The 19,550-nt window shown below is 37.0% G+C and overlaps 1 protein-coding gene across 8 annotated transcripts in view; it reads left to right on the plus strand.

Annotated features, from left to right (window-relative positions):
* ELP4 (elongator acetyltransferase complex subunit 4) overlaps window positions 1–19,550 on the plus strand; it is a 274,173-nt gene that overhangs the window by 202,848 nt on the left and 51,775 nt on the right. Inside the window, exon 10 of one of the 8 annotated variants that reach the window (XM_063783967.1) lies at window positions 12,542–14,203. The exons of 4 other annotated variants lie outside the window; for them this stretch is intronic. In XM_063783967.1, the coding sequence (XP_063640037.1) occupies window positions 12,542–12,568 (27 nt within the window). In that variant the 3' untranslated portion in view covers window positions 12,569–14,203. Of the gene's footprint in view, window positions 1–2,251; window positions 2,889–12,541; window positions 14,204–19,550 lie in introns of those variants that run through there. 3 more of the 8 variants (XM_063783966.1, XM_016920615.3, XM_016920614.3) reach the window with 3 other exon arrangements.

The raw sequence follows: 19,550 nt of genomic DNA on the forward strand, positions 1-19,550 counted from the left end.
AGTAAATGATCTCTTGTAACCAGAGATAAGTTTGAGAGCAACCAGGTTTCACCAGGTAATACGTATCTGCAATAGTAGCTTTTCTACATCCCCCAAAATGAAAACAATATTATATTAATAAATCCTAAGAGGCTTCTATTAGCTTGATAAATAAGTACATTTAAAATACAAGGTAAAAAGGATTTGTTTAAATACTTTGAATATCTTTATCATACTATTCTAGTGATGTCAAATACAATTTTCATTTTTAAGAGATTTTGGTTAGAATTTAATCTTTGAAAATATTAATAACAGCTTACAGCAGGTAAGCTATAAAATAGCACTGGATGCTGTCTATTTAGTTTCTGGTTGAAAAAGCACAGCAGTACTTTAGTTCATTACCTTTGAAAAAAACAGTAACAAGATAATACAGCTGCCTCTGATTAAGATGTAAATTCTTTCTAATTAGAATGTAAATTCTTACATTTAAATGAAGACATCAATTGTCAGGATGCCATATGATATCTTATTCCACCTTGCCTGAATGAAGCCCTCACTGCTCATCTATGCCACTAAAATAGTTTTGCAATCCCTTTGTTCTCTGATTCTTGTAATATTCTCTCTTCATGTTCCCTTTTCACATTGCTTTTGTTTGTTTTCCCCCTTGCATCTGATATTGTTGTGCCTTGGGATTTTGCAGAAATTTGGAATGAAAATTGAGTTCAGTCAGTGCCAGTATTTGCTTGTGCCTCAATTACTTCTGCTGAATTTTCCTCAATGCAAATCAGGCAGGTTGCATAAAGTGGTGCATGTATTTGAAATAATTAATTTTCCGTAAAACGATGGATCAAGTCCAATCAACCTTCATGAAATCTAAATAATAGAATAGAGAATTAGAAATTAATTAACATTTTGTGTTGTTAATACTTTATGGTATAATCTAGCAATGGTAAGTTTTACTGTTGATTCTAACTTTTTCTTTATCAAATGTTGATGAAAACCTTCTGCCTCAATCATTTCTTGCCAGAAATATGCTAACAAGGAATTCTGTATCAATAACATTGAAGCAAATATTTCAAAGTATAATGATTATACAAACAATTGACCAGTAAGTTAAATTATTTGTGCTTCTCTTTACTGAGCTATGGTAAAAGTTTTATCTTGCATAATATACTCTAATTTATAGAAATCTACTATTAATGTTAGATAAGGCCATGACCCTTTGAGCATCATATTATTATATATTTATGCCATGTTTCCTCAACCAAAAGAGCTGTAACTTTAGAGGTAAACTCAATTCCACCAACCTTACAGTGTTAGGCAAGGAGAAACCTAGACACTGAAAGAAAGCTTTACAGATAGAAGAGTACCTACCCAAGTTAGTTGTATTTATTTTTAACTATTATAGAAAATTTCAAACATACACAAAAGTAGAGAATAATATAATAAACCCCTGTGGACCTATCAACCTTCTTCTCTCCTCAAGGGGAGGTAACAGGGAAACTAAACATACAAACCTGCAATATAATGATTAGAATGCAAATAACAAACAATAATGTGCAATAGAAGCTAAAATGTAGTTAGAGAATAGGAATGCTATATAAGTGCTTAGAGAAGGACAGTTTGTGCTGAATGGACAGAGAAGAGAAAGAACATGCCAAGCAGAGTAGAAATATTTTAAGAGATTTAGGGGTGACCAGTGTCTGTGACGGTATAGAAAAGACCAGCACTGTATGATTAATCATAAGTTTCATTTTGGATGTAAAACTGCTTAAGTCTGGTAAGATGTAGGGATTTGAGAGCCAGGCAATACATTTTAGTAACAGTTAGCCAAGGCAGTATTTTAGGCATGATAATAATAGAATGAAAAATACCTTCTTTTTGTCCAAACAAAAATCTCTTGCTGTAATTAAATTTATTTCCTTAGAATTTTTTTATCATGTTCACAAACAGAAGGACATTCTAGTGACTAAAATATAAATTGCAAAGAAAAATTTTTTATTTCTAACTCAGCTAGTTAAAAGTAAATGTTAGTAATGACTCTGCAGTGATGTTTACTATAGTTCATTTTACTTCTTCCAGTACAATCAAGAGAAATATCACTGTTGACTCATATTGTTTCTTAAAAGTTGTTTAAAACCATATTTGTTTTTACACAATTCCAAATTTGTGGAATTTACATGCTGTACTAGTTTTCTATTGCTGCTATGAAAAAATGCTGTAATTTTAGTGGGTTGAACAATACAAATTTATTTTCTTACGGTTCTGGCAGGCAGAGGTCCAAAAAGGGGTCAGCACAGCTACGTTCCTCCTGGATGGTCCAAGGAAGAAGCTATTTCCTTGCCTTTTCCAGCTTCTAGAGGTTGCCTGCATTCCTTGGCTCATGGCTTCTTCCTCCGTTTTCAAAGCGAGCAACATTGGGTTGAGTCCTTATGTTACCAACTCTCTGGTTTTTTTTCTGCTTCTCTCCTTCACTTTTAAGGATCCTTGTAATTACATTGGACGCACTTAAATAAACCAAGATCTTCCTATTTTAAGGTCGGCCAATCAGCAACCTTAATTCAATCTTTCACCTTAATTCCTCTTTGCCATGTAAGGTAACACATTACAGGTTCCAAAGACTGTGGTGTGGACATTTTTTGAGGACTGTTATTCTGCCTACCACACATTTCTTTCATTTTTACTCATCAGTAACCACTATGATAGTTCATAGAGACGGACGAACCACTTCGTTGGCTCAGATGGCAACTCTTTCTCAGATTTAAAATAAACTAATATTTCTGATTTTAGCTGAATTTGAGAAAAAGAAGAAAGAGAAATTAGACTAAATGCTGTAAATTAAAATTGTACAACCAAATGTAATCAGTTTTATAAAAAATGCTTAATAAAATTAGTCTTTGTGGACATGGCCAAAAAAACTGTATTTCAAAGAAGGGAATAAGAAGCCAGAATTAGTTGATTACTTTCTATGTGGCGGACACTATAATAAATATATTAAGATATTATTACCTTTTAATATTTAAACACTCCTATTATTAGCTGTATTTTCCTTTTAAAGATAAGAAGCTGAAGATGGAAAAATGTAGGTAGCTTCCCAAAAGACATGCACACAGTTACTGAGAGATTCCAATGTGTTCATGTTACAGCATGCTAAATTGTGTGAAATGTCAGTTGTATCAATCAAGAAACAATTTCTAAATATTAAGATCAGGCATTCAAAGTATTATGGAACCAACAAGCAAGTATGAGACATAATCCCTGCCTTCAAGGAATTTGTAATCTAGTTGTAGAAATAAGGCTAAACACATAGCATAAGTGTTTTAAAGCATGAATTCTGGTGTCAGACAGCTTTAGGTTAGAATCCTTGCTCTTTTACTGCCTAATCTTTTGCTACTTATATGTGAGCCTAGGTTTCCTTTCCTGCCTCATTGGGTTGTTACAAAGAGTAACTATACATTAAGTCACTTAGCCTAGGATCTGACACAGAGCAAGCACTCAATAGATGGTAACTGCTTTACTAAAATAAAATTCAAACAGTACAAGGGCTGAGTTAATGATTACACAGTTAAGGAATATAGGAGTTTAGCAGAAGAAGAGCTAACTGTCAAACCAGTGATTTCATGTAAAGTTAGAGATATATATTAATACAAGGAGGTTTGTTTGTTTGTTTGTTTGTTTTTGAGACAGGGCCTCGCTGTGTCACCCAGGCTACAGTGCAGTGGCATGATCGTAGCTCACTGCAGCCTCAAATTCCTGGGTTGTAAACCATCCTCCTGCCTCAGCCTCCCGAGTAGCTAGGACTACAGGCACACACCACCACATCCAGCTAATTTATTTATTTAGTAGAGACAAGATTTTGTTATGTTGCCCAGGATGGTGTCAAACTCCTAGCCTCAAACCATTCCCCTGTCTCAGCCTCCCAAAGTGCCGGGATTGCAGGCACAAGCCACCGTGCTCTGCCTAGTTCTTTATTTATGAGGATCATGAGTAGCAGTATAGTGTAGTGGTTAAGTGCACTGGCTCTGGAAAAGAATATCTGCTTTTACATTCTGTCTCTTTACTAATTTGTCTATGCCTCAGTTTTCTCATTTGTAAAATGGGGATAAATATAGTTTCTATATCATGGGGCTGATAAGATTAATATGCAAAGTGCTTAGAAGAGTATCTGGCACATAAATGCCATATAAGTGTTATTATTAATATCAAGGAATACTGTGTGTAGCCCATCAGTGATCCATTGTAGTTGAGAGTGATAGTAAGAAATAATACATGTAGTTTCAGTTTCCCATTGCAATATAGATGATTTATGTAGCTGGACAACCTTACCAATAGGATAAGCATTATACAAGGATATATCAAGTACCTGCAATGTACCTAGCAGTATGCTTTGGATAATACAAAATAACAAACATTCTCAATTTCTATAAACCTCCCTGTTTAGATGAGAAGACAAAACTGATAGTGAATGAAATAGAGATTAATTAAGTGCTAAAATTAAGGTAAATTGATGCCAAGTGCAGTAAGAATTCAGAGAAAAGAGAAATCTTTATGGATCATATTATACATTACTAGAAAAAGTAGGACTTGAACTAGGACTGGAATAATGGATGAGATTCTATTGACCAGTGACAAGATAATGAACAGTTCTAAATATAAGAAATTGCTCAAACCAGGAGTCTCATGCATCTTTTATTCTAAACTTTCCCCCCAACTTGTTAATTTGGCAGCAGGAAAAAAAAATTGAATGAGATGGCCACAAATGCCGTAAACCTGAGGAATCATAGATAAATGAAGGAATTGAAGGGATTTAAGAACAAGGAGTCTGTGGATAGAATTTGGGAGTTCCAGGAACTTGGATTGAAAAGAAATGTACATGTTTATTTTTACTAGCCTCCCACTGAAACGTAGCATTTTCTTAGTTATAAATATAGGCAACCAACCGCAGTCACATTAGCAGTAACTGTGACTGTCGTCAACAGAAATCATAGACTTTTTCATACATTTATTGCTGTCTCAAAGTATTACTTACCTCATTTGTAATATATTAGTATCAGGCCCATGGCTATTCTTGTTATTCAATGGTTAATAAAAATGTGCAGATAGATGGTTATATAAAAATTTATGGCCAGGCACAATGGCTCACGCCTGTAATCCCAGCACTTTGGGAGGCTGAGGCGGGCGGATCACAAGGTCAGGAGTTCAGGACCAGCCTGGCCAATACAGTGAAACCTCATCTCTACTAAAAATACAAAAATTAGCTGGGTGTGGTGGCACACGCCTGTAGTCCCAGCTACTCGGGAGGCTGAGGCAAAAGAATCGCTTGAACCCAGGAGGCGGTGGTTGCAATGAGCCGAGATTGTGCCACTGGACTCCAACCTGGGAGACAGAGTGACGCTGTGTCTCAAAAAAAAAAAAAAAAGAGAGAGAATTTATTATTTGATAACATTTCAGTGAAGTTTATTTCCTTTGTAATTTAGTGTATTTTATTTTATACATTTAAAATCATTATTCTGAAAAAATGACATCATCATAGTGCTTCTATTTATGGACCTGGGAATATATTAGTTTTTTGATAACCACATCCATAGTTGACTCATATTGAGCTTACAATCAACTACACCCCACCCTTTCTTTAATGGACCCGGGGTCTCACTATGTTGCACAGGCTGGTCTCAAACTCCTCAACTCAAGAGATCCACCTGCCTCAGCCTCCCAAAGTGCTGGGATTACAGACGTGAGCCACTGAGCCCAGCTCCTAAAACTCTCTTTTCATATGTGCTACTTTAGGCTGTGTTTATTTCTGAATATAGGCAAATAGCGTTACAATCAAACCAGTAGCTAGAACTCACAAACATGAAATTCTTAGAGCAGTACTTTATAAAATTTCTGCCTACCTAAATGTAGACCTTAATATTAACCATCTGAGGTGATATCTTGCAAGATATTTTCTATATGCAGATATACCTGCCCAAGAAAAATTATATTTCTTTTTAAAACAGTGGTGCTTTCTGGTTTGCTTTGCAGAATGAGGAGTAAAAAAGGGCTATTCTGGTGATTATTGCTGTGTATTAAACCACCGCAAAACATAGTTATGGAAAACACTCATTACATTCAAGGCTTTTGTGGGTCAGGAACTTGTATAGGGAACAGCAGGCATGCTTGTTGGATGCACTATTCCATGGTACCTAGGTACTCAGTTGGAAAAATTTGATGGCTACAGTTTGGAATCAACTAGGAGTGTCTTCACTGACCTATGTAATGCTTGATGCTGACTGTCCACTGGGACCTCAACTGGAGCTGTCTTCCGGAGCACCTGTGTGTAGCCTTTGCATGTGACCTGGACTTCCTCACACATGGTGGTCACTTCTTACATGATGGTCAAACTGCTTAGATGGCAGCTTAGGCTCCAAAAGCTAGTGTCATAGTAAACAAGATGCATTGCCTTTAATGACTCATCTCAAAACTGACAAAGCTATCACATCTGCCGTACTTTATGGATTAGAACAATAACAAGTTCACTCAGATTCAAGGGGAGAAAAATTAAGCCCTGACACTTAATTGTGGAGGAGCAAGGTCACAGTGTACAAGAGTATATGCAATGGGTGATGCTGTACAGTTATATTTGGAAAGTACAGCCTGGGCACAGTGGCTCACACCTGTAATCCTAGTACTTTGGGAGAGCAAGGTGGGAGGATCACTTGAGCCCAGGAGTTTGAGACCAGCCTGGGCAACATATTGGGACCTCGTCTCTACGCATAATTTAAAAATTAGCCAGGTGTGGTGGTGTGTGCCTGTGGTCTCAGCTACTCTGAGAGGCTGAGGGGAGGATCTCTTGAGCCCGAGAGGTTGAGACTGCAGTGAGGCATGTTGCACCACTGCAATACTCCAGCCTGGGTGACAGAGCAAGACCCTGAAAAAGAAAAAAAAAAAGAAAGAAAAGAAAATCTGTACCTGTAAATAGGCATAAAACTGTGGTAGTTTAAAGTATGTGGATGCATGGCATACAGTGGCAGAGTTTTTGTGGAATGGTTATAGATGAAACATCATTTGTCTTAATGGCTCAGATTTGAAGTTGAGGTTTATAATTATGTTTTTATCATTCTAATAATGAAATTTCTTACTTTATTAGGGTTGGAGGAAGAGTCTGTGGTCTTTTCCAAACTTGAGGATTTGATTTTTTCCAAAACTTGTAGCTTTGTGTTTATCAGCAGAGCTGAAAGCCACAAGTATTATCTGATACATACAATAATGACAGAAGAAAAAAATGTTCTATGTTTTCTTCACTAAAAGTTTTTATGTAAAAAAGAAATATAGGGCGAATTATATAGCATAAGAATTATATCTCATTAAACCTATTTTTTAAAAACAACCATAAACAAATACTGACTTTTCGCTAATGATATGCATGCTGGAGTGGTTAGGGGTAAAATATACTGATGTCTGCAACTTTCTTTGAAATTCACCACAAATTAGAGAGACTGGTGAATGTGGATAGATCTTTAGAGAGGTGAAAAAGCAAGTGTAGAGAACGGTTACTTGTACAACCTAAGTGATGTGTAAATGCATATTCTCTTATATCTGAAATTTTTCACAATAAAATATTGGGAACAATCATAATGAGACACCACTACATGATCACTGGAATGGCCTTTTGTAAAAAAGCTTTGTTTTTTTTCAAGTGTTTTTTGTGTTAAAAGCTCTGACATAGTTTTGGTGAAGTGAAGTTATATTGACTACTTCATCATCTATTTTTATTCAAGCAGAAGGAAAGAGTTAGGCACAGATTCTCACCACAGTTCTGTGACTGCAGAAACCTTTAAGATAAATAATTGTAATTAACACAGCCTTGGCACTGGCAAAACAAAAACTCGGAACTTAATATGTAAACAATATGATCTCCATTTCAAATGCTGTTTGTCCTCCTAAAATCTTACACCTCTTTTTTCTTTCTAGGCAGTTACTTTTTTTTTACTTTCCTTTGACCTCGACAATATGTTCCCTGTTTACATTATTCATGGAATCATGAAGGGTCACTATTGTCTGCCCAGTCCCAAGATAGTTTGGCACTTTTTCAAATTGTTTTGCTTGAATTGTAGTGAAGTGGTAACCCGCTGATGCAGGCATGCACTTCAGCACCCTTGTGCTATAGTAAGGCCAAAAAAAAAAATAGATTAAAGGAATTAAAGTCTCTTTCAGTTGCTTAGCAAAGGAGTAGTTGGTAAGGCATAGTAAAACTTTACAACTTTTTAAGTTTTCTGATAGAATTTGAACTCACTGAAACTTACACGTTAACTGAGAGGAGTACTAAGTAATCAATTGAGGTTATTCCAACCAAACATTTAAAATATCCTTGTTAAGTGTCCACCAGTGAGTGGTACTAAGTGTGACATACTGTGCACAATCCTTGCTCTTAAGAAACATGAACAGCATAGCTAGGAAGAAAAGTTGGAGAGGACACCAGGGCATAAGCAGATTCGCACTGCAAGATAAAGCAAAAAGAAGATAAGTGCCAAGTACCAGATGGAATGAAATCATGTTCCTTTTGCTCTCTTGCCCAGCCTAAGAAGACAGGCCAGGGGAGTTTGTGATCATGGTACAGAAATGGAGGCTATTGCTCAATTTGCTCACTCTGCCCCATCGGTCAAAATTGCTATTCAAAATGTGCCTTGCTCCCTATTTTGTATTTAGAGTCTTGGATTCTTATTTGAAACTTGGCAGCTTTGGAAGCTGTCTTATATTTTGTTCTGCTTTAAGACTTTCACTGCCAAGTACATATTCAGGCTTTGTTTGCCAGTTTTTTTGATTGTGTGGTTGAATGCCATCCCTGGAAAGATGTACTTTTGAGCTAGTATGAAGTCAATGAGCTGCCTTCAGCATTCATGAGGAGGTTGTGAAGTTTCTGTTTCAAGGCTTTTGACATGTCAGCGTGTGTAAATCTAGTCTGATGCCAAGATGCCTTATGCCAATGGGTTCCTTTTGATTTTGGTATGCATGATTTTCCTTGTGCATATTAACCTGTTGCCATTAAAAGAAACAGAAAATTATAAGATCATGTAATATAACATAGGTTCTAGCCACAAATAACATTAGTACTGTATCACAACACTGATTTTGGTTTGTTAGAATTTTTAACTGTCTTGGCTTTTTTTTTTTAATATCCTTTCTAAAACTGTGTATTCAACTCCTGATTTTTCATTCAACCCATGATGATGCTTCCTGACTGCTCAGCTGGAATCTGGATTTGCCTTCTTTCATTCAGCACACTTCTGAAGCAGTGGCAGGTCTTGTGGGGAATTTTGGGGGTAGCAGATTCAAATTTGGCAGGACCCTGGGGACATTAATCAATTGGAAAATATAAATGAGCAAATCATTTCTCAGATAAAATGGTTCAATTAAAAATGATATTGAACTGAAAAAAACAAAACGTTACCAAACTAAAAATGTGTACAATTCATAGGCTCCACAATACGTTTATTTTGTTTCTATGTACTTTTTAGGCTTGATCTTACCATCTTTATAATTTAAATAATTGGCAATAACTTATAACTTGTTGTAATGGTAATGAGTTCACCTTTACTACTTACTCCCTGACCGATGCTGTGGCCCTCTCCAGTGCCTTCCTCGCTTTTATTATGTTCCCACAGCAGCCTAATACACAGCCCTGTGGCCAGCAGCTTCCACAATATTTGTTGTGGAAAATACTGATTGATATTTTGGGTGAAAAATTGTAACTTAATGGTACTTTATATCATTATTAAACATACATAATATTTCAAATATTAAATAATTGCAATGTTCCTCAGATAAAAACACGTCTATCCAACCTGGCCATTGGAAGTAAGAGAAAACTTCCCACAGAAAACTCTTAATATATTATTTTTGTTGCTGTTGTTGTCTGTTTCCAATGTTTATTCTTTTGTCCAAAACACAAATGATTAAGACTTGAGAATTCAGGAAGGAGGAGTCAGTACTTAATTTCCACTATGTGGAATAAAGAGAATGGTAATCTTGGAAATATTGAGCTAGTATGAGTTTTTTAAATTAGTTATACATTTTAAAATTTACATATGATGCTTACAATTGACATTGTCTATATTCAGATAGTTTAATAATCAATCATCTGTGACTTCTCAGTGAAAATGCCTAGTAAAAGTTGTAAAACCCTTCTGTGGAAGAAAGTAAGCCTTGCAGACAGAATGACTACATAATTTTCAGGGCCCAGTGAAAATGAAAATGTGGGTCCTGTGGTTCAAAAAACCAGAAAACTTGCCATTAAAAATACTAAAATATGAACTTTTCCCCTTTCTCCCAAGGTGTCTCTTCTCTCTCTCTCTCTCTCTCTGTCTCTCTCTCTTTCTCTTTCTCTCTCCCCCTTTCTCTACCTGTATTGCTGTATTTATTTGCTAATTAAGGTCATGCTCCTTCAGGCACAGGGATACTCAGCACAGACTTCACAGGACCCTGTGGGTCTCACCCCACAACTTGGGACACAAGCAGCCCATTAGGTATCAGGTTTTTGCTCTTGCCAGCCACTGAGCTGATGGGCTGTGGTCACCAGAAGTGGGGAAGTCGAGCCAGGCATCACCCTCCCACAGGCCCGCTGCCCCAGCCCTCTCTGGAAGGCTTTTGCAGCCTCCATGCTGGAATGTGGTAGGTACCTGGATGAGAGGTGGCAAGAAGCTTACCCCTGCCCAGTCACCCACCAAAGTCCTGAGGCACTGCCAGTTTAGGGCAGGACAACTGTCTCCATGTCCCATCTCAAGATGCCATGGGTCAACCCTAATCCTTTTTACACCCTCAACTAGGCCCTGAATGAGGCAGAAAGTGATAGCAGTCACTAGTCACTAAGGAAGGAGAAAGGAGACTGGGAATCCTGTGAGGGCTGAAGCCCCAGCATATGGCAGAGCAGGTATGGACTACCCATCCTAGAGGCCAGGGGACAGGGACTGCATAGTAACCAACACCACCCCCGCCCCCCGCCACCCACTCCCCCGGGTCCACACATACTTCATTGTTCCCACAAACTTCACTTACAAAACATAAATTCAATAATGAAATCATTAGGAATTTCATGACAGCAAACACAGAACATTAAACCCCAAACACAGGACCCTTCGAAGCACAGTTTTCTGTGTGATGCCAAAGAAGCTGGACCCACCTGCTGGATAGACCCAATCTACCTACAATAAAATAATGGCTAATATGTATTATGCCAGACATTGTTCTAAGCACTTTACATGTATTAACTCATTAATCCTCAAAGACCTTAATGTATATGCCATCATTATCCCCATTTTACAGCTGAAGTAACTGATACCCAAGATCACTGTGTGGTAAAGGGCACATGGAGGATTCAAACCCTGACAGTCCGCCTCCAAAAGATTCTTATAGGAGAACTGAAAAAGGAGCAAATAACTTATTTATGCACTGAAAAAGCAGATCACATTTATAAACACTGTACAGTGTTCGAGGCTTTGTCTTAAAGCAAATTTCTAGAAGATAAAATCCTAATTGGTTGCAGGTACCTTGAGTGAATAGGCTGTCTCCTTCATCTAGTTAGAACACTAAATGCAACTATAAAATAAGTAGGGTTGTCTATGTCAAAGGCCTGGAGATATTAAATGTAAAGCAAAGGGGATTTATGGATACTTCAAAAATTGTGACATTTTAAAACTTTCTATAGATGGCTACTCTAATCCTCACCTCTACCCCCACATTGCCCAGCCCGAGGTTATGTAGCTAATTAATGACAGAACTGGGTTTCCCATCAGTTTGTCCTGGTCAAGGAAGTGGAAAGGAAGTTACCAGGCCCCTCTTATATTGTTAGTGCATGCTTAGGCCCCTCTAGAAGACTGGACTGGGAAGAGGAAGGATGTGGGAAGAAAGGGCGTGTCAACCAACATCTTACTGCTGGCTTTATTTTCTTCTTGTCTCCCTGATCAAAGGTGATTTCATGTTTCTTTATATAAAAACTAACATTGACTGCAACCTTTTCATTTTAATCATAGTTGTAATTATGAAATCACTGTTTTAATTGAAACTGCTGTTATAAAATATTAACTAATTATAATGGAGGCATTGCTGGACCAACTTGTCTAAAGCCATGTCTCCAAAATAGAAGAATTTAAAGATAATAAGCCGTGTAATTCCTTGACTCCAGTGCCTTCAAATCACCAACAAGACAGATCCTAATAATTCTCATTAACTTTATTTGTGGATTTGCAAGTGACCAGGCCAGAGGCCATGACTTACTTCTTCCACAGTCTTTCTTTCACTCCAGAGTGTAGGATGTCACCATACAAAAGCATGAAATAAGAGCCATGGCCAACAGGTTTTACCAGTTTATTGAGGCATCTCAACTCAGGAAACATACACATTAAACAGTTTGATTTGTTCTTATTGTGGCTTTCAAGTGTGCTTTGTAAAATCTTTTCCTGTCCCTTACATGTATCTTTGTGTTATTCTGCAGCTTTGGGGTCACTTGTTTATTAAAATTCAGTGTTGTTTAAAATTTTAATCCCAAATGTAGTTTAAAATCTCCTCTGCTTTTTTCCCAATGCAGACTTCAATGAGGATCCTCACTATTTGAGATGTTGAAGGAATTAGAGAGCAAAATCTGGTTCAAAGATTGTGGTTCTCCCTCCTCTTTGCAAGACCTGGTTCCTCCAATTCGTTGGGCCAGGGGAGAAAGAGTGGGAATAGGCATATGTTTCTTTACACAGCTGCCCTCTCAAGAGTCTGCTGTTCATTATGACTGCTTCTCTGACTACCTCTGAGGCATCCACATCATACTTTCTGATGTCGGGGTACAGCAATTGTTACATCTCCTCTCCTGCCCACAGTGGTGTGCCTCACCAGCCTCTTGCTGATGGATTCCCCTTGCCAGGCAGGTCATCATCTTGGGTAGAACACCAGCAAACTGAACTCAGCAAGTGAAACTCATCCTGCTTGTCCCACAGGAATTTCCTACATCCTTGCCAGGCCAGACCATGGTCATGCAAGCTGCTCCACCACCACCCCTTCTCTCTGCCCTGCCATTTCTCTCTAGTTCTCCCTGCCTTGCTTGACAGGAACAGGGGCAGATAAGCACATTCTCTGCCTAGACTGATGTTCACTGGAGAATGGAGTGCCAATCTTTTCATCTTGCAAGCTTGGCCAGACTTTGAGTTTGTCTCTTGGAGCCCCACCCAGCACTTTTGAAACCAGCTTCACAAAATAAAATCTTTTCACCACAAGCACTGTATTTCCCACACAGACAAGTTACCTCATAACTCTTGCCATTCCTTCCTGAAACTTCTTAAGTTGGAGCCATGGCTGTGGTAGTGGGTATACCTCTTCCGCCCTTAGAGGGTATCTGGGTCCAATTGCTGAAGCCTCACTTTGGGCATTGCTTAGTCTCTATTGTTGCCAGGGATGGGTCCATCCTGTAAGCAACTACTCCCCATGCCGTTATATTTATATGCTGATAGAAGGAGTAATTTTTGATGCAGCGTCAAGTTCTTGAGAAATTCTTGACACACAGTAAAAAAATTTTTTACATGTCAGTTTCCTTACCTTTTCAGAAAAGGCTAAGATTCTCAGAATGCTTAACAAAGGAGGGTGGTATATCAGATAGACTTTGGCAAAATGAATAGGATTGAGGAAAGATAATCTCAGAGGAGAATGTAAACAGAGGTTGAGATCTGGAAAACTGAGGAACAGATTTGGGGAAAGTGAGTAAGCTTTTTTTCTAATGAAAATACAGGCTATAAGATCAGAAAAGCAGGCTGGGAACATCAGATCAAGGGGTTATCAAGGACAGAATTGAAGACTATAAACCATGAGTACAGTAGAAAGGCTTTTCAGCAGAGTGAGCTGTGGGAAATGGAAATTTGGGGAAGTTCACTGTTAGACAAGGTACAGAAGAGGGTGGAGGGAAGGAGACCAGGGAACTGGTATTATAGCAATTTAAAAAGGAAGAAATAAAGGGGCAAGGATACAGGGGAACACATGAAAAGGGAGACTGTAAGCAATATTGGGATCACTTGTGATTTTTGGTAACTAATCTTACAGGAGAGGATATGCCAGCATGTTCCAAATGCCTGCTGTGTAACGCTAATTCTATCAGATGCTACAAATCAACAAAAAATTCTCTGGTCAAATATGCTGAGGAAACTCAGCATAATATGGTCTCTACTTAAAATTTGTAAGGTAACATAGAAATCCTAATGAAGGGGCAGTGGCCAAAAAGAAAAAAAAAAGGGGAATCCTAATGGAAAAGAAAACACCACATTACCTTGTTTAGCCCAGCATTTTTAACAATTATTTGATTATAGAACCGTCTTTTATGTAAGTCCCATCATACAGTACCAGTGTTCCAAGAAATACACTTGGGGAACCACTGGATTAATTATACAATATGAATTGATTGATGTATTGGTTTGCATGTTAATATTATGTTTTTCTATAATAAACAATAAACAGAAACATAATTTATAATGAACTCTGTTTCTGAGTAGGAAATAGTTCTTGAACTGCCTAAGCTTGAGCTATATCTTTTAACACTTGGCCTTGTCTCATTTTCAAAATGAAATATATTTTTATAATAAAAGGCCAAGAATAAGTAGCTCAAATTTCATAATTTTATAGTCATCTCTGGGAATGTAGCCTTAAGAAACATCACTATCTATGGACAGTATCAGTGTCCTCAGCTTTGGGCTCAAAAGAAAAAGAACTTTATTTTTACAGTTTTTTTTTTTAACTTTAAAGTGAACATATGTAGAGTTTTTATTTGGGAGACTAATGAGGAAAGCTGTGTCTCATTTGTTATATTGCTTCACATAGTAACTGCTAACTAAAAATGTGTTTGATTTGATATTAATTATTTTTTATACATAAAAGAATTTGAGATCTTGATTTATTGGCTCAGACTAGGTAGTTTATGGGAGAAGGAGGACTTGGGAGAATCAGGTCTCATGTTCTTTCTAATATAGCACTTCTCCTTAAAGAATAGAAGATAAGGTTACCACTTTTATTGAATGTCAAAAGGACATTTCCTTTGTTTGTAAATTATTCCAAACTGCTAAGAGGGCCAAGCCACAGAAGCTACTGTGTTCGCTTACTCTTGGACATGACTCCCTCCCTTCCAAACATTTATTAATGTCAGTGAACATAGTAAATGTGTCTATCTTGTCTTTATACTTTTCACTGTATCCACTAAAGAATATCAAAGACTAGTAAGCTCTGATGGTGAAGGTAGGAAATATGCCCATTATCTATTATTATTGTTTCACATAATAACTGCTCGAATAATGAAGAATTATTGAATAATGAAGAAACTGAGACTCAGAAAGGTAGTAACTTACCACAGCCATAGGACAGGTTGATGACAGAAAGAGCATGTATCTTCAGCTTCTTTGTAGCACAAACACTGCATACCATCAAGCATTCAGAATAGATACTCTAAGTGCACATCTGTTGAATAGCAGATTTGTTGGCAGAGATGATAAGCAGTATCTTATGCATAGACCTACAAGTATGTTTTTCAATTTAAAGAGGCTCATCTATCTCAAAAATAAAGTGCCTGTTACTTTACATCAAGCATGAAATACTGCCATTATATTATTTCCCAAAAAAAGCATATAAACAAAACTTATAAGAGAAATAATCTCCAACAATAGAATAAAGATGATTATAGGTTTTAAAAGCTATTTGCTTTATATCATTAATAAGGATATGCTAGGTTGAAGAATACGTAATCTATTGAAGGGTTGTTACCTCAGAGGATGGAGCTAGGGAATTAAGAATAGGAAGGGCATTTTTAGTTTTTCTTGTATACATATAGTATTTTACATTATATTTATTATAAGCATATATTACTGTTATAATTTTTTCAAAGTTCATAAAAATGTCCTTTAAAGAATAAAAGCATAGAATTAACTTGGTAGACATTTATGCTTTTGTCAAAAAATTAAGTATTTCAAGTATATAGATACTATTAGAAAGCTTCTGTGTACCTAGTACCCTAACTGTGACAAACATAAATGTTTTAGGGAAGTAAGATTTTTAAAAAGTAATACCCCAAATTTACCCAGCTAACCAATAGTAAGTATGAGTTCTTAGGCTTTCCTGCCTGTATCTATATAGATACACAAAGTAGCATATGCTGCAGAAGCTCTAAGTCTTTGCAGCAGTGCTCTGCTGAAAAACAGTTGTAACCATTGGTTGCTGGGCAATAGACAACACAGCAAACCCAGCTCCCTTCACTTCAACGTTTATTTATCTGGATTAATGATGTAGATCATCATAAACAAACAAGATATTTGTTATATAAATAGGATAGCTAATGCATTTCAGGAAATTTTAAGATTTTCCTTAGTGTTCATGTGTACTTTCAGTGCTTTTAACCTTGAAAGAGATATATATTGTTTGGAAACCAAAATTAAAGTTAGGTTGAAAGGGTACAGTGTGATCTCCTTGCCTCGGGATAAATTACACCATGAATCTTAGGAAGGCATATTGAGCTTTCTATTTGAATTGTTTCATAATAGATAGAAATTATAGAATAAATTCATTTATATTAAAGCACAAAATAGTCTTATTAGCTAGAGGAGAAAATTCTAAGGTATTCCTGGCTCTCTTTCTCTTCCAAATTTCAAAGAAAAATCAAATCCAAAAGAAAGGTTTTAAACTAGTGAAACAGAATATTGTAATTGTAGCTCATTTTAAAATGTGCTTGTTCATTTTTAAGGGCTAAGAAAGTTATACGTGTAGTATATTTCAAAATGTTTTATGAGGTAGGATGTCTACTGTAAGTTATAATGGCTGTACTAAACCATAATAACAATCAGTACCAAAGCTCTATGGTCTCTGAACAGATTGTTTCCGCAATTAGTATCTATGTACTAACTTAGCAATAAAAATATATATTGGCCCATTTCCTCAGGCTCTACCTCATGGGGATGATACAAAAATAAAATGAAATAATAGGCAAATAATCATTTTGGGAATTAAATATAAAATGTCACTAGTGGCATAATGTGTAATAAAAATAATAATAGATACCAATACTGACATACTAGAAATTAGACTTCAGATCTCAAAAAAACATTTTTGTTGTTAAACGCTTCTAACACCCTTTTGTTTGGTTCTCATGGTAATCTGTATTAGTGGGAAAGCTTTGGGGCTTTCTGTATGCATAAATGCTTCAGCTGTTTAATAAATTAACCCATTTGCTACTATACTCCAAAAACTGATTGCCATCCTTATACACCCAGCCATTTTCATCAAACAACCAGTTGGCTTATTAATTATAAAATTGGTTATCAGTATGAGTGTGTGACACAGCTTGAATGAAAGCTTTTTCCAAAAATGCTTGTTCTCTTCTAGCTTGTCTACGTATAATTCAGCCACATTGACTACAGCACCATTAGTTTGGCTGAGACTTATTCTTCATATAATTTAGTGGCTATTAATCAGTGAGATTGTGTTATTAAGGAAGCCAACTTAAGAAAAGTCTAGTAGTGACATCTGCGAGATTGTAGAATAGGAATCCCCAGACATTCTTTCCTTCTGTGGAAATACCAATTCAACACCAAAACATAGACCAGTTCCCTTTGTGAGAAATCCAGAAACCAGTTAGGATACTCCCACACCCCAGGCAAGTGCAAAATTAGCCACTGTAAGCCAACAGGAAAATTCATTGCACCCTCTCACCATTGTCCTTGCATACTCCGAGTCAATCAGGAGGTGTTTTAGTCCATTTGTGCTACTATAACAAAATGCCACAGACCTGGGTAATTTATAAACAATAGACATTTATTTCTCACAATCTTGGTGGCTGGGAATTCCAAGATCAAGGCACCAACAGGTTCAGTGTCTGGTGAAGGCCTGTCTAGGTGTTCTCACATGGTGGAAGGAGCAGAAGAGCAAGAACGCACTCCCTTCAACCTCAGATTCCATTCATAAAGGCAAGTCCTCATGACTTAATCACCTCCTAAAGGCCACACCTCTTAATATTGTTGTATTGGGGATTACATTTTAACATGAATTTTGGAGGGAACATCATCATGCAGAAGGAAACTCTCAGCTCCAAGCTTCTCCATGGACAGAGAAGACTGGACCATAAACATCCAACATTCTGACTTCTGAGGGGAGCTGCCCAAGGGACTGGCTTCTGTGTCATCTCTCTCAGAGCACTGACACGGCCTGGCATACTCTAGATGCATTAGGGCACTGAGAGCAAGAGCTTGGCAGTGTGCTACTGCTCCAGAAACTGCAGTATAGCAGACACAGGAAAATACAACTTGGTTAGCTCTATCTCAAGGGGAAAGAGAAGAATGGAGCATGTGTTCAACATTCTAGCATTTTAGGGTGCTGCCCAAGGGGCTGAATTCCTTCTAGCCTGACATAGGACACTGACAGGACCCAGCATATTCTAGATTCCTGGGGGTCACTGAGAACAAAAAAGAGCTGGGTGATGTCCTGCTGCTTTAGAAGACCTTCAGTATATCAGAGGAATCAGAGGGAGCAAGAGATTACAAGCTCCTGAAAAAAAAAAGAAGCCAGCAAATCTAAGCAAAAATCTAAACACACAAGTTTAGAGAAGACACATCAGAGAAAAAGCTTGAAAGACTCCCAGAACCTCTAATCAGGCTGATTGGCAAAAGTCTTTCTCTGTACAAAGCCAGTCTGAAAAAACTGAGAGAGGTGGTTACTTTGTCAAATGTGTAGATACCAACACAAAGTTATAAGAACGTGAAGAAACAGGGAAATAGGCCAATCAAAGGAGCAAAATAAATTTCCAGAAACAAACCCTTAAAAAACAGGTATGTGAATTGCTTGACAAAGAATTCAAGGTAACCATCATAAATATGTTAATCAAACTCAGAGAAACTATGTGTGAACAAAATGAGTATTTCAACAAAGAAATAGAAAATATAAAAGAACCAAACAAAGTTTGGAGCTGAAGAGTGCAATAACTAAACTTTTAAAAATTCACTAGAGGGTTCAACAGCAGACTTGATCAAGCTGAAGAAAGAACCAACAAACTTGAAGACAGATCATTTGAAATTATCCAGTCAGAGAAGCAAAAAGAAAAAAAGAATGAAGAAAACCTAGGGGACTTATGGTACACCATTAAGCAGGTGTGTGTATGTGTGTGTGTGTGTGTGTGTAGTCTGTGAAGAAGAGAGAAAAAAGGAGGCAGAAACCTTCTTTAAAGAAATAGTGGAAACAACTCCCCAAATCTGGGGCTGGAAATTATATCCAAATTCAAGAAGCCCAGTGGATCCCAAAGAAGATGAATCCAATGAAGTCAACACTAAGACACATTATAATCAAACTGTCAGAAATAAAAGACAGAATTTTGAAACAACAAAAGAAAAGTGAATCATCACAAACAAGGGAAACTTCATAAGACTATCAGTGGATTTCATAGCAGAAACTTTGGAGGCAATATGAGAATGGGATAATATATTCAAAGTGCTGAATGAAAAAAAAATTGCCAACAAAGAATAGTATCTCTGGCAAAACTATTCTTCAAAAATGGAGCAATAAAGACTCTCCTAGATATTCAGAAGCTGTGGGAGTTC

This window comes from Pan troglodytes, chromosome 9 (assembly GCF_028858775.2).
Source record: "Pan troglodytes isolate AG18354 chromosome 9, NHGRI_mPanTro3-v2.0_pri, whole genome shotgun sequence".
Classification (NCBI taxonomy): domain Eukaryota; kingdom Metazoa; phylum Chordata; class Mammalia; order Primates; family Hominidae; genus Pan; species Pan troglodytes.